This window comes from Zingiber officinale, chromosome 3A (assembly GCF_018446385.1).
Source record: "Zingiber officinale cultivar Zhangliang chromosome 3A, Zo_v1.1, whole genome shotgun sequence".
In the NCBI taxonomy this organism is placed as follows: Eukaryota; Viridiplantae; Streptophyta; class Magnoliopsida; order Zingiberales; family Zingiberaceae; genus Zingiber; species Zingiber officinale.
Window position 1 is genome coordinate 163291984 of NC_055990.1, and position 14204 is coordinate 163306187.

General features: G+C 36.2%; 1 protein-coding gene and 1 long non-coding RNA gene across 4 annotated transcripts; one reads left to right on the top strand and one right to left on the bottom strand.

The window, feature by feature from the left end:
* Positions 1 to 381: 381 nt before the first annotated feature.
* LOC122054223 lies at positions 382 to 1959 on the bottom strand. Of its 2 annotated transcripts, none has more exons than XR_006132607.1 (5): positions 1585 to 1959; positions 1450 to 1493; positions 1307 to 1374; positions 1155 to 1229; positions 382 to 797 (listed from the first exon to the last, which is right to left on the bottom strand). It is a non-coding gene; the product is annotated as an uncharacterized LOC122054223 (long non-coding RNA). The 2 variants fall into 2 exon arrangements; XR_006132608.1 differs by having other exon boundaries at positions 1450 to 1516.
* A 6933-nt stretch (positions 1960 to 8892) lies between these two features.
* LOC122053267 (probable potassium transporter 11) lies at positions 8893 to 14083 on the top strand. 2 transcript variants are annotated; one of them, XM_042615242.1, is made up of 10 exons: positions 8893 to 9345; positions 9451 to 9660; positions 10189 to 10414; positions 11016 to 11261; positions 11480 to 11530; positions 11742 to 12002; positions 12111 to 12163; positions 12250 to 12364; positions 12436 to 12690; positions 12778 to 14083. In XM_042615242.1, the coding sequence occupies exons 2-10, from the start codon at positions 9541 to 9543 to the stop codon at positions 13767 to 13769; spliced, it is 2319 nt and encodes a 772-aa protein (XP_042471176.1). In that variant the 5' UTR covers positions 8893 to 9345; positions 9451 to 9540; the 3' UTR covers positions 13770 to 14083. The 2 variants fall into 2 exon arrangements, with proteins under 2 accessions (XP_042471176.1, XP_042471178.1); XM_042615244.1 differs by lacking the exons at positions 8893 to 9345; positions 9451 to 9660 and having other exon boundaries at positions 10317 to 10414; positions 11016 to 11059; positions 11142 to 11261.
* Positions 14084 to 14204: the final 121 nt, after the last annotated feature.

Consider the following 14204-nt stretch of genomic DNA (forward strand, 5'->3'; position numbering starts at 1 on the left):
ACAGCGTGCGTCGCATGTTGCGATTAAGAGCATTCACAACACGCACCGCGCACTGTGATTATGAGCATTCACAACACATGCCGCGCGCTACAGTTAAGAGCAACCGACAGTATTCGCAGCGTGTGCAACACATTGCGGTTAAGAGCATTCGCAGTGCACGACGCATACTACCGTTAAGAGCAATTAACAGCATTCACAACGCACGTTGCATGCTGCAATTACTATCATTCAAATACCACATACAGATACTGCACACAAATTATAATATTACATACATATATCACTGACATATACCATATACATACAATTATACAATCAAAACTCAAACAATTATAATATCACATTCAACCATAAACATCACTTAAGTAAAACAATCCAAACTAGTAATAAAAAAAATTCACTTAGTAACATAATTTCTTTCTTACAAAAGAGTATATGACTTTAAAATAATTAGAATCTATATCAGTCATATAAAACTATAAACTTAAATAACCATGCAACTATACTTTCTATTGCATCCTCGAGAAAATGGACATCATCCAACTTCCACTAATGGTGATGAACCGTGTGAGTTGGTTTCGTGAGTAGTCTAAGATTAGATGACTGAGCTATATGCTCCCCTATTTCATCTTCCGAGACATGTTCATTCTCCATGAACAGTAATAGGAGAGATTTGGAGGTTGATGGATCAGAGGACATGTTGCTGAAGTACTTTGCACTATGCGACAATGGTATCAGTGCAAATATTCCCTCAGGGCAGGTTTGCTTGAGCATGGGGCATTCTGATCCACCATGATCTGCAAAATAAGCATGCATGAACAAGAATAAGAAATGCCCCCATAAATTCTCCATAGAGCCAAAAGAAAACCATTACAAGAAGAAATAAAATTTATAAAAAAAAAACAATCTAACTAAATGTAGACGATGAAGTGCTAGTCTACGGAAGCATCATGATTATCAAAATATAGCTCACTATAGAGAAACAAAGAAATAAGATGAATTCCTAATGAGAACATCTAACTTTTACTATTTTTTACAAATCACACACCATACTTATTTTTTTCCCCCAAAATCATGTTGTGGTATCTCATAATTTACCTCACCAAAGAAAAATCAACAGCAGAAAAAAAAAACAAAAGGTAACAAGGAAATACTCGAGCATTCGCCAGGTGTTTGTGGCATTGACAAGCTTATCATTGTTGATCACTTCTTTGATCTCTCGAGCCACACTGACAGAGTTATTAAGCATGCAGATTAGATGAGGAGGCAGCGAGAGTCGAGCATAATTAAAGAAAGACATCTCTACTTGTTTGATTTTTCTGCATCGTTTGCGTCGAGCCTCGACATGTCTCGGAGCAGAGGCCCCCATCAGAGCTGCATGGCGATTTGAGGTTACTTTCACTGCTCAGTTGAAAGAAAATAGCTCGATCGAGAATACGAGATGCTCACCACGTAGTCCTCAGGTGGCATCCAGCTATTCTCAAGTGCAACACCTACTCAATCGTATGTAAGAAATCTGCTGAATCATTGTGATCTTTTTATACAATGTGACACGAAGCAGACGAAGAACAATTTTGATTCTACCTCTAAGCTTGAGCTTCAGTTTTCTAACTCTGATGGCGTGGAGAACTGACAAGGCCGTCGTCACCGTAAACCAGCCACCGTAAGACTCCTCCACGACGAAGAGGGGGTTGTTCTTCTGCTGCATGGCTACGTTTCCGTTGTAGAGTTTCTTCAGAAGCGTAGTCAAGTCTGTCGCCGCCTCCCAGTGGCTCTTCGCCTGTAGGCTCTCCTCCTCCACGAAGTTGAACCCTATGTCCACTGGATTCTCCTAAGTAATTCCATTTCATTAATAATGGAGGAGGAGCAAGTAGTCGATGGAGGTGGTGCTGCGGAGGAGAAGCACAATGGAGGCCGGCGGAGGTTGTTCTTTGACTGGTTGAGATAGGAAGGTGTCGGCCGGAGGAGGTTGTTTTTTTACATGTTGTCAATAATATAAGTACAATAATATTAATAGCGCTCTCTACACGCGGTTAATATTAAATTTTAACAGTACATTCTGTACGTCGAAAAAAAATGTATTGCCAGCGTCCTTTTTCTATACGTTGTCGTTTATATAAATATTATACTATCCGTAGTGCACATAATTAGGTTTGCCATAAAAACTATTATTAATGACGTGCTTTAACCAGCTTTGGTCCTTCTACAGAGGAGGCCCGGGGCGGAAAAAAAATGGTCCAAAATAAATTTGGGCCCCAATTACATGCCTAAAAAGATAAAATTACAATATCAAAAAATTTTGAAATATGAATTTGGGCTCAACTATTCAAGGCCCCAATTATATGTCTATAATGCATAATACTAAAAAAAAAAAATTGGACCCTCTCAAATTATGGGCCCAGGGCCATCATCCAGTGTCGCCCTCCTCCAGGGCCGGCCTTGGCTTTAACTACGTATCATTAATGATGTGCTGCGTAAAATCATATTTGTTGTAGTGAGGATACCCTAGTTATGACATAATTTGTCAAAACATAGAAAGAATATCGAAGCGTTTAACACATTCGGTAAGACTGAGAAACCATATCAGCATTAGCTTTTGTATTCACTTACTCGACAATTTGATGAATCGATGACTTGGCAAAGTCTCTCTCTCACTCAGACTTGACAGCTCCAAACAAAGTTGACGATAGACGACCTATTTAGTTAGCTAGCTAAGCCAACAGTTTAAGATAATCAACCCAAGTCATTAAACAGATTACTAACAGCTAAGTAATCTCTATCTCTTGGACAGAATATGGTAATTGGTAAGAGATCCAACGTATCCATATTCGAAATCCTATCCAAATCCGCCTTTTCATAATTAAATACTCATAACTCTCCCTATCAGTTCCAAAAGCCATCACTGTCGATGTTCTTGTGTGATTAATTAAATAACTTGTCCTACATATAATTATATCTACTAATTTGCGTGTCTAACTTGTGCACAAATATAACCCTCAATTTGTACTATTTACGAGAAAAATGACACGTAGTTAATAGTCCTCACTTTGTTTTCGTGTAAGCAATTTCCACGTATCATAATAAACTCCATAAACGAGCCATAATGTGCATCTCCAATAGTGAGTTTTCTTTTTTCCTTCATTACGTCATTTCAATATCACATAAAAATAAAATAAAATCTATTATTCTCTGCTATAAAAAAAAAATCTCTCTAATTTATGGACCATATATTATCAATTTTTATGTATATCATTAATTATTGATCTCATTCATATTAAATTTTGAGATGAACGAATAGATTTAAACTTTTACTTGCTCTAATTAAACTATAAATCTCAAATTTTACTTTCATGATAATTAGATTTTTTTTTCATTTCATAATCCTCTTCCTTTAAAAAATGGGAGTAAAAATAATCACATTTTAGATAGAGAAAATTATGTTTTTAGTCCTGTAACGTACATTTTTTTTTTTCCAATTTTAGTCTTGTTATGAGTCAATTTATATTTTTAGTCCTGTAACTTATAATATTTTTCAATTTCAATCCTTTTTCCTCTAAAATTGAAATTTTTCAACGGAAAATGATGAGTTATAAATTGAATTTGGGAATTTTGATTTTTTATATTCCAACCACAAATTAGACATTTTCCGTTGAAAAATTTTAATTTTAGAGGAAAAAAGACTGAAATTGAAAAATAATATAAGTTACAGGACTAAGAACGTAAATTAACCCATAATAAAATTAAAATTGAAAAAGATGTAAATTATAAAACTGAAAATATAATTTTCTCTTTTAGATATGTCTTCAAGAACATCTGCATTGCCATTAATATATTCATGTGTTGATGATCACATGTTACCTTTTTTTAATTTTTTTTTAATTGTACTCATTAATGTGTTCAAATAATTGAAGGTGTGAATACTATAATAACAAAAAAACATATCACGTTAGTATTAATGGTTCATATACGAATGGCATTATGGATGTTCTAAGAAATTACTTAAAGGAAGCTAGAGAAATTTTAATATTATATTTTGTCCAATTATGATGGGCCAGCTCCACATGTCTTTTTCTCCACCAGATATTCTTTTGAGAGCTTCAAAATAATAACGAAAAATAGATATAATTAGTTAGCATATGCTTTTGGCATATTCTTCACTCACCCTCCTGAAATTGATTATTTATGCAGTAACTCTTTCACAATCACTCAATCTAAATTCTGCATTTCTTCCCTGTTTATTACTTAATTTTTTTCATTCCAGCTAAAAATATATATAGTATATAGAATTATTAATTTTTCTCTCTATTTTTTTTTATCAATTTTAGAAAACCGTACTATTAACTATTTTTAGCATTTATATTGCCACATTCTTTCTTATTTATTTATAAAAATAAATAATTTCTTTTTCATGTCGACCTAAAAGAAATTAATACTGTATTATCCTGATACATACATATCTTATCCAACCAGTCAATTACTAATAATACTACTGCTGGCCATGGCCATCCACTCATGCAATTTTTAATCATTCATGGTTTTTTTTTTATTATTTTTTTATTATCCAAATGATTATTCTCTCAATTATGGAGCTGTTTTTTCTTTCTAGTTCAATCGATACATTTACCGCCTCTAAAAAAACCTCAAAGGATTCACAAATCAAACGACGCGCGCATTACATTGACACGCTGACAACTATCAACTTAGGCTGTTTGGGAGAAAGGAAATTTAAAATTATGAGAGGAAGGAAGTTATGGAAAAGAAAGGTAAGGAAAGATAAATTTTAATCTTTTTTATTTGTGAAATGAAAAAAAAATTTACATCTCGATTTAGAGTGCAAGGAAGGGTTGATAGGTAACTAATGTATCTTAATCATAACCAATGTGTCTTATGTTTAGAGGAAGTTAGACAACCTTCCTAGTACTATTTTATTAATCTATAAGGTTGTCAAAATTTATGTTGAAAGTTTCATGATTAAAGACTTTAATAAATGAGCTATAATTATTTGGATGCGTAAGGTTTAACCAATAAATTTCCTAAGAGGCGATAATTTTAGGTGGAGAAAAATCTTAAGGGGGGTAACCTTAGGTCCTAGGAGGTGGTAACCTTAGGGGGCGGTAACTCTAGGTCTTAGGGGGTGGTAACCCTAGGCAGAAAGTCTAGTCGGTCTGGAGGACCGGGCTGACATCAGGTAATCTCTCCTGAGGGGAGTAGGTGAGGACGCGTTCCCCGTAGAGGGAACAGTAGGCGTCGGGTCGACCTAGGGTTTCCGGTCGGAGATCCGAAGTCAGACCCGGACAGTCCGACGACTGTCAAATACTACTCTTACTATATTTTATGTGTGCTAACTTTGTCTTGCAGGGTATATGTGTGTTTTGTGAGCTAACATGCTTTGTAGGGACAAATGAGCAAGGCCAGCCTCGGATGAACAGTGTCCGAGCCGCCTCCATGGAGCTTGGAGGCGCCTCGGGTGCAAAGGAGCTGAAGTCTGCGCGGCAGAGCTGGAGGCGTCTTGGACTGAGCTGGAGGCGCTTTGGACAGCAGCTTGGAGGCACCTTGGACCAGCTTGGAGGCGCCTTCAAGTGGATCAGAGAAGAAGATTTCAACGTTGATCCACGCGGCTGTCTCGGCAGCTTTGAGGCACCTCCAGCACTGTTTAAAAGGGGTATTAGAGCAGCAGGTTGAAACAACGAATTGAAAAGCAATCTTCTCCTGTGTGCTGCGAACAAGACGACCTAGAAGTGCTGCTACAAGTGCCCGACAACCCAGAACTTCAAATCTTCAATTTTAGTTGTCGGTACAACGTTTAATACTGTTAAACTGTAATACTTTTGTAACTAAATTTGCGCGATATAGTTGTTGCCCACAGAAAGTGATCAACGATCGCGGGCCTTGGAGTAGGAGTCGCTCTAGGCTCCGAACCAAGTAAATAGCTTGTGTTCGTGTGTTGTTTTCTTTTTATTTCTGCTACATTTACTCGAACGATTTCTAAATCTGAATCGTGTGAAAGCCACGAGCGCAGTGCAAAGAAAATTCCGCTTGCACCCTATAGGCCTTGTAAATAATTACATTGTCATCCATGTCAATTTTCTTCTTGAAAATTCACTTGCACCTAAGGGCATAACGCCTATAGGGTGCAAGTGGATTTTCAAAAAGAAAATTGACAGCGATGACAATTTAATTATTTACAAGGCAAGGTTGGTAGTAAAAGGTTATCGTCAAAGGCAAGACATTGACTATGATAAAACTTTCTTACCAGTAGTCATGCTTAAATCCATTCGGATACACCTGACCATATCAACTCATCATGATTATAAGATATGACAAATGGATGTGAAAACAACTTTCTTTAATAGAAATCTACTCGAGGACGTGTATATAACAATACTCGAAGGTTTCACATATGTTAACAAGAATAAAGTATGCAAGCTTCAACGGTCCATTTATGGACTGAAGCAAGTATCTAGGAGGATTCATCGGAAGAACAATTACAAACGAATCGAAAAGCTCTTCATGACTCACAAACCAATCCCTCTTATGTGAATGGACAAATCAATCTTAAATGTTCTTCACTGCTCTTATAATCTTGTGCATATGGACGAATCTTGTATATATGAAACGAACTCTTTCTCTTTAATTTTGCACAAATCTCACACATAGTAAATCTCTTTTTATCTTCTTTGAGTTAGACACATATATTAGAGGAAGATGAGTCATTTTCTCTTTGAAAGAATTGAATTTGTTAGAAGATGAAATGGAAGGAGGGACCTTCTTTTCTCCTTAACTCCTACACCGAGATAATTTATCCAGAATTGAATCATATCTGTCCACCAACTGCGATGCAACCGTGGAGCCGACGGTGAAAAATAAAGTGTATATATATACGACGATAAATAAGTATTATTGTGTGTTATTTGTGGGGCAGGAATTTTCTGGTCCGTAAATTGCGGATCAAGAGATGGTCTATTGATCTGGATCTTTAATTTAGATAGACTCTATCTTTAAATAGGTGGAGTTTATTCAAATCAAAGGTCCACATATAGTGGACCATCCCATGATCCGTAATTTGTGGACCAGAAGATCCTCTGGACCGCAAAAAGCGGTCCAGGGGATGGCCCCTTAGCTTGGATTGATTTAGGAGATGATCTCCATTCATAAAATAGATAGGAATCATTCATCTCTACCAATTCATATCAAGGAATTATCCCCTAAATCACTTTTTACGATATAGAGGATCTGTACTGCTGCTCTCGTTATTTTTGAAGGAAAAAATATTGTACTTATCTTTTGTTGGACACTAATTAGGAAATGGCCGTGACGTCACTTCCCAACCGTTTTGACGATACCTCATACATTTTACCTAACTCGATGACGTCGGAGTATAAGTTAAAATGGGCCAAAGAAAAATCTCATTCCGAATTTAAAAAGAACGATCTGGTCCGTCTATTTTTATTTTTAAAATTATCTTTAGCCTGAAAACGATTTTTTAACAAAAAAAAGAAAAACTGCCACGTACGTTTTTTATTGAAAACAAAAACATACTAATTTCAAAACTATCATAACAATAGCATCAACCTCTAAACTCCGTACTATTTTTCAATATATAAATTTGACATAAGAAAATATCAAAATTACACTGAACCAAATCTAACACCATATCAAACCTAATATATATGATAAGAAAAAATATTAGACTCAATATAGATCTGATATTAAATATCAGATATAAATTGGATTTGATATTAAATCATATCAGGTTCAGGATGAACTTGATATGGACATAATATTTGATCATATCATGCTCTAAGTAGATTTGATATGGAAATATATCATACTCTTTTTAATCCTAGAGAGATGATATATTTAAAAATCATAAAAGAGAGAGGATTTAGAAGGTTAGCTAGAGGAGTAGAAAGAAAATAATACTATTTTTAATATTTTTTTTATAATTTTAAAATTAGAGTAATTTTTGGGGTAAATAAAAAAAATGACAGTTCCTTTTCATTATATATATAAAAAAAACCTCCTTCTGATAATAAATTTTTAAAAATGTATTGCTTGATTATTCTAATAAAAAAAATCTCTTATTAATTTATATCCCAATTGAAAGATGATAAATATCTTTATTTTAATATTATTGTTAAAGTATATTAAAATAAAAAAAGGATTAAATTTATCAAAAATATTACTTCTCATTTCTATTTCTTTTCTCTCTGTCGAAAGTGTTCATGATGTATTCTCCACCTGATAAATTATTGCACGCCGAGGTGGGTCCACTCCGGAACTCGTTTCTTATGTGACGTTAAACTTTCTCATGAATACGAAAACAATTTATTTACGGAACAATCAATTCACTTTTGTTTGTTCTGTTTTATTTTAAAAATGAACAACTTCATTCGAATTATTCGTTGACTGTTTATGTTATTAAAATAAATTATTTTTTTAATTTTAAAAATTTAAGAGTAGATTAATTAGCAGAAATAAAATGGACGCTGATTTGTTATTTTAAAATAGGAGACGTTATTTTGTTGTGCTCAAGCAAAAAAAAAAAAAGAGAAATTTTTAAATAAATTTTTATATTTCAAATCATTTGCATGAATATATTTATTAATTAAAATGCTTCTATTTTAGAAACTTTTAAAACAAAACTCCATAATATATTTCTCATTACATTTATAATAATTAACTGTCGCACGTTGTAAATTAAATTACTCACAAATTATATTGAGGTGATTTTTTAACAAGTAGGTATTAAAATAAATAAATTTAATAATTTAAATAATTTTTGACCATATAATAATTTATTAAGATGCTATTTTAATATTGTTAAAAAGAAAAAAGAAGCTCTTTTACTTGTTTCCATAGGCAACATTATATTAACTCAGGGCTAAAATGGCAACGCAGTTAGTAGGAGCAACACAAGGCTCATCTTTTTCCTCACGCCTCGCTTGATAAATTGGACAAAATCATTGCCAATGGCCGAGGAATTCCTCTCCGCCTCTCTCTCTCCCTGTCCCTCTTCCTCTGGAATCCCCGTGCTGACGTCCTCTGCTGACGGCCCCCTTACCGGCTTCCCTCAACTGGACGCCCACCGATTCGATTCACCGAACTCTCCACAGGTGTCGCCGGTTCTCGCCTCGACGTTGCTCGGCTTCTCTCCAGACGCTGGGGACACTTGGCCCACGAATACTGCCGCAAGGCTGGATTTTTGGCTATTTCCGTTTGAAATTTCGGTTTTTATTTTGCCTGTGGGATCGTGCGTTCTGTGTCAGGTTCCACTGGTCATGTTGTAGTGGAGTTTATGAACGCGGAGCTCTTTGGATTTCGTTTCTACGTTGGCCGAGCTAGGTTAGTGTTTTTTGCTAATGTTAGGTAAAAAGCGTCCTTGAGGGTTCCAGATTCGAGCTCAAGTGAGGAAGATGACTCTTTTTTCTGATTTGTTTCATGTCACAGCATAGCATATCGCTTTTCGGCTAAACTGGGAGTTTGGACTTCGCGTAAGTATCAGGAAATTGCACATTGTTAAGGGATCAGTGGTGCTTGATGGCGTCCAGTTCTGGAAATGATGAGACGAACAAGGGGAGCATGTGGGAATTGGATCGGAATCTTGATCAACCTATGGACGAAGAAGCTGGCAGACTTAGAAACATGTACAGAGAAAAGGTGTTCTTTAATTGATCCGAATATTGCCGTAGGATGTAGAAATATTTGTGTCTTTCTTCTTTAGAATTTAGAATTTTTCTTATAGTTGAACATTAACATAATCGATCCAGTCGTATGCATCATCTTCCATCACTTTTTGCTGCATCCACTAATTGTACACATCTTTTCAGTCATATCCACTATCGAGGGGTCTCACTACCTTTTTGACATTTGTTTCAGTCTATTATGTGATGATTAATAATTGGTCATAATCTTTTTTAGGTCAAACACCATGTACAAATTAATTGTAGAAGATTGAAGAAAGTGGTTCTCACTTCCAATATATGGTTCTGTTTGAAGTTCGATCCTTGTTTTAGTGAAATTTCTGAACTCTCTCCTTTTACTTCTTTTGCTTTTTTTTTTTTTTGAGAAATAATTTTAGTGAATGATCAATAATTTTCTCATCTTTCTTTATTTTCTCGGCTTGTGTAGATTTGCTTTGATGTTGTCATTTAAGCAATTTGAAGTGATGATAGTTCTTTTTTACAGAAATTTTCAGCCTTATTGGTCTCCAGACTTGCATTTCAGAGTCTTGGTATTGTATTTGGAGATTTGGGAACCTCACCACTCTATGTGTTCTATAATACCTTTCCTCATGGCATTAATGATCCAGAAGACGTTATTGGAGCTCTTTCCTTGATCATCTACTCGCTCACACTAATTCCCCTTCTTAAATATGTTTGCATTGTGCTTAGAGCAAACGATAACGGTCAAGGTAAGCTAGCTCTGAAAAGTTTTAGCGATTAAGTTTCTACATAAAGTAACAGGATTCCAAATGGATTTTGAAATTTTTTGAGGAAGCACATGTTCGTGAAAATGGAAGCATCAGGATAAGCGAACTCTCAAAGAAGCATAAGGAAATGAGCCTTGACCTTACATACTGTTCTGAAAATTTCATGTTGGCCTCTATTTTAGCTCATGTCTGACATTCTATGATTTCCTGTGTGATGTTGGATCCTTCTCCATCTTTTCTTTTTTATTAGTTTTTATTTTCACACAGATAAGTCCATCAAATCAAATAGAGTGTAGAAGTTCCTTAGAAGATTTACTCCATGTATCAGATTTGTATTAAAATTTTCACTGTGATGCTCCAAAACTGTAATGCTGAGTTAAAGTCAAAATAGTTGTCTTACATGTGTAAAGTTCACTTATTGCTAGTATTGTCCATCAATGATTTAGAACAATCCAGTACAAAACTGCTGCTTTATCACATCAAAAAAATGTGGGAATTAATGTAGTCTTAGGATATTTTAGTTCTATTGTAATTTTAGTGCTCTATCGTGTATTAAATATAAAATCTTTATTCCCTCATTCAGGTGGTACCTTTGCTCTTTATTCGCTGCTTTGCCGACATGCAAAGGTGAATACTATTCCTAACCAACATAGAACTGATGAACAACTTACAACTTACAGTCGTCATACATTTGATGAGAATTCACTAGCTGCAAAAGTGAAGAGATGGTTGGAGTCACATACTTTTAAAAAGAATGCTCTGCTCATTCTTGTTCTTGTTGGCACTTGTATGGCGATCGGTGATGGGATTCTCACTCCGGTCATCTCAGGTGACACTCTATCATATTTGTGGTGTTAGAATATTTCTCTCTGGCCATTTTTGGTCTGTTGGAGTTGTGACTGAACCTGATTGTTGGGGGGTAATGTTAGTGGTGTAGTTGTCTGTCTTATTTGTTGAAGTGTTTAGATAGTTCATTTTATCTATTTATTCTTTGCAATGGTCTTCTGCATCTTCCTTCTATGACAACATGGTTGATATTTTTTGCAGTTCTTTCTGCGTCAGGTGGCATAAAGGTTAACCATCCAAAGATGAGCGATGGTAATTCTGCAACCTTGAGTTTTTTTTTTCTTTTTTCTTTTTCTTTTTCCCAGTCTTCTTCTATGAAATGCTAACTCTAAATGATATAATTGAAAACAAAAGTAAAAAAAGAGTCTCTATTTATGTAATTTGGGCAAAGAGATGCTTCTAAACTTTTCACTGTGATAAATTTCACTTTACACTCAATTTTTGTTTTCCTTCAATATTTCAGATGTTGTTGTGCTTGTTGCGGTGGTCATATTAGTTGGTCTGTTTAGCATGCAACACTATGGCACTGATAAAGTTGGGTGGCTTTTTGCTCCTGTTGTGCTCATCTGGTTTCTGTCGATCGGAGCCATTGGCATTCTGAATATATGGAAATACGACAGCTCGGTTCTGAAGGCTTTCAATCCAGTTTACATCTGCAGATACTTTATACGAGGGAAACGTGATAGTTGGATTTCACTAGGAGGAATTCTGCTCAGTATAACAGGTTCGCTCTTGCTTAGATTCACACATGATGCACGTTGGAGCTAGAAACTCTATACCTTCTGATTATGTTTGGAAGATCACTTTTGTCTGTCCTTGTTTTGTTTTGCAGGAACAGAAGCATTATTTGCTGACTTGTGTCACTTCCATGTATTAGCTGTTCAGGTAAGCAGTAGAGTATTCTGTAATAGTTATAGCTACGCTACATCCGTTTAGTTTCTTTTTTTTTCTAATACCATCTTTTGATGCAGATCGCTTTCACTGTAATTGTGTTCCCTTGTCTTCTATTGGCATACTCTGGGCAAGCTGCATATCTTATTCATAACAGAGACCATTTTCATGATGCTTTCTACAGATCCATTCCAGGTTTCTTAGCCTTCAACTACCATTTGCTTTCCTCCTTTTTCAAGTGTCCTTGTAACATTTAGTTTTTCTAGATGGAATACACTGGCCTATGTTTATCATAGCTACAGCAGCAGCAATTGTTGCTAGTCAAGCCACCATCTCTGCAACATTTTCTAACATCAAGCAAGCTCTTGCGCTCGGTTGCTTTCCCCGGGTCAAGATCGTGCACACATCGAAGAAGTTTCTCGGTCAAATATACATCCCAGACATCAACTGGATTCTTATGATTCTCTGCATAGCTGTTACTGCTGGATTCAAAAATCAAAGTCAGATTGGAAATGCATACGGTAAGCTGTTGGTGCATAATCTAGAATAGATGAACCATAATTCTGGCTGTTTATGATACTGAAGACATTCTTCATCATGAAAAACAGGAACCGCAGTTGTGATAGTTATGGTCGTGACAACATTGCTCATGATCCCAATCATGCTGCTGGTCTGGCGAAGCCATTGGCTCCTGGTCTTCATTTTCACTGCTCTATCTCTGTCCGTGGAGCTTCCTTATCTAACTGCTGTGCTTTTCAAGATAAATCAAGGAGGCTGGGTGCCTCTTGTCATCGCTGCCACAACTCTCGTGGTGATGTACGTTTGGCACTACGGCACAGTGAAGCGATACGAATTCGAGCTGCACAGTAAGGTGTCCATGGCGTGGATACTCGGCTTAGGTCCAAGTCTCGGTCTAGTCCGTGTTCCTGGAATGGGGTTCGTGTACACCGAGCTGGCCAGTGGCGTCCCGCACATCTTCTCCCATTTCATCACTCACCTCCCTGCCATCCACTCGGTGGTGGTTTTCGTCTGCGTCAAGTACCTCCCAGTCTACACCGTGCCAGTGGAAGAACGCTTCCTTGTCAGAAGGATAGGGCCTAAAAATTTCCATATGTTCCGCTGCATTGCAAGATACGGGTACAAAGATCTTCATAAGAAGGACGATGACTTTGAAAAGATGCTGTTCGACAGCCTCTCTCTCTTTGTTCGTTTAGAGAGCATGATGGAAGGGTATTCAGATTCAGAGGAGTGCAGCTTACCAGCACAGCGGATGGAAAAATCCACAGACGATTCAGCCGTGGATCTCAGTTATGCATCTTCTTCTGATCTTATCCAGCCTGCTCCATCTCAGGGATCGACTAGTCTGGCGAGTGCGACGGCCGGCGATGAGTTGGAGTTCCTGAACAGGTGCAAGGAAGCAGGGGTGGTGCACATTCTCGGGAACACCATCGTGAGAGCCCGTCGAGAATCCACCGTCGTAAAGAAGATTGCTGTGGATTACATATATGCTTTTCTTCGGAGGATCTGCAGGGAGAACAGTGTGATCTTCAACGTCCCTCATGAAAGCCTACTGAACGTTGGGCAGATCTTTTACATTTAGTCTGCTTGTGCGAATACAGTTCTTCATCTGGTAATTTTATGAACGGCAATTCGAAGAGGGATGTCAGCGGATCAGAGTTTTTGCTATGTGTTTTGAATTCTAGTTTTTCCTTTTTCCAATACGAGGTGAGTTTTGCCTGTAGCAGCATTGTCTGTAAAAGTCACGAATGTTGTAAATTAGACTTCTTAAAAGCCGAGTTTGCCGAACAGAATATTACGTTAGATTAGGGGTGTAATCTAGCAATGTTGTTGAGTCAAACTTTTGAGTATTTGAGTTTGACTCATTTATAATTAAGTCGCTTGATTTTTATTTAATGAATATATTTATGGCTTATGAATTTTTATCAAATCTAAATCAATTTTAAATATTCATTAAAAATTAAATTATATATTTAAAAAAAATTATAATATTTTTAATTAAAATTTATAATTTTAT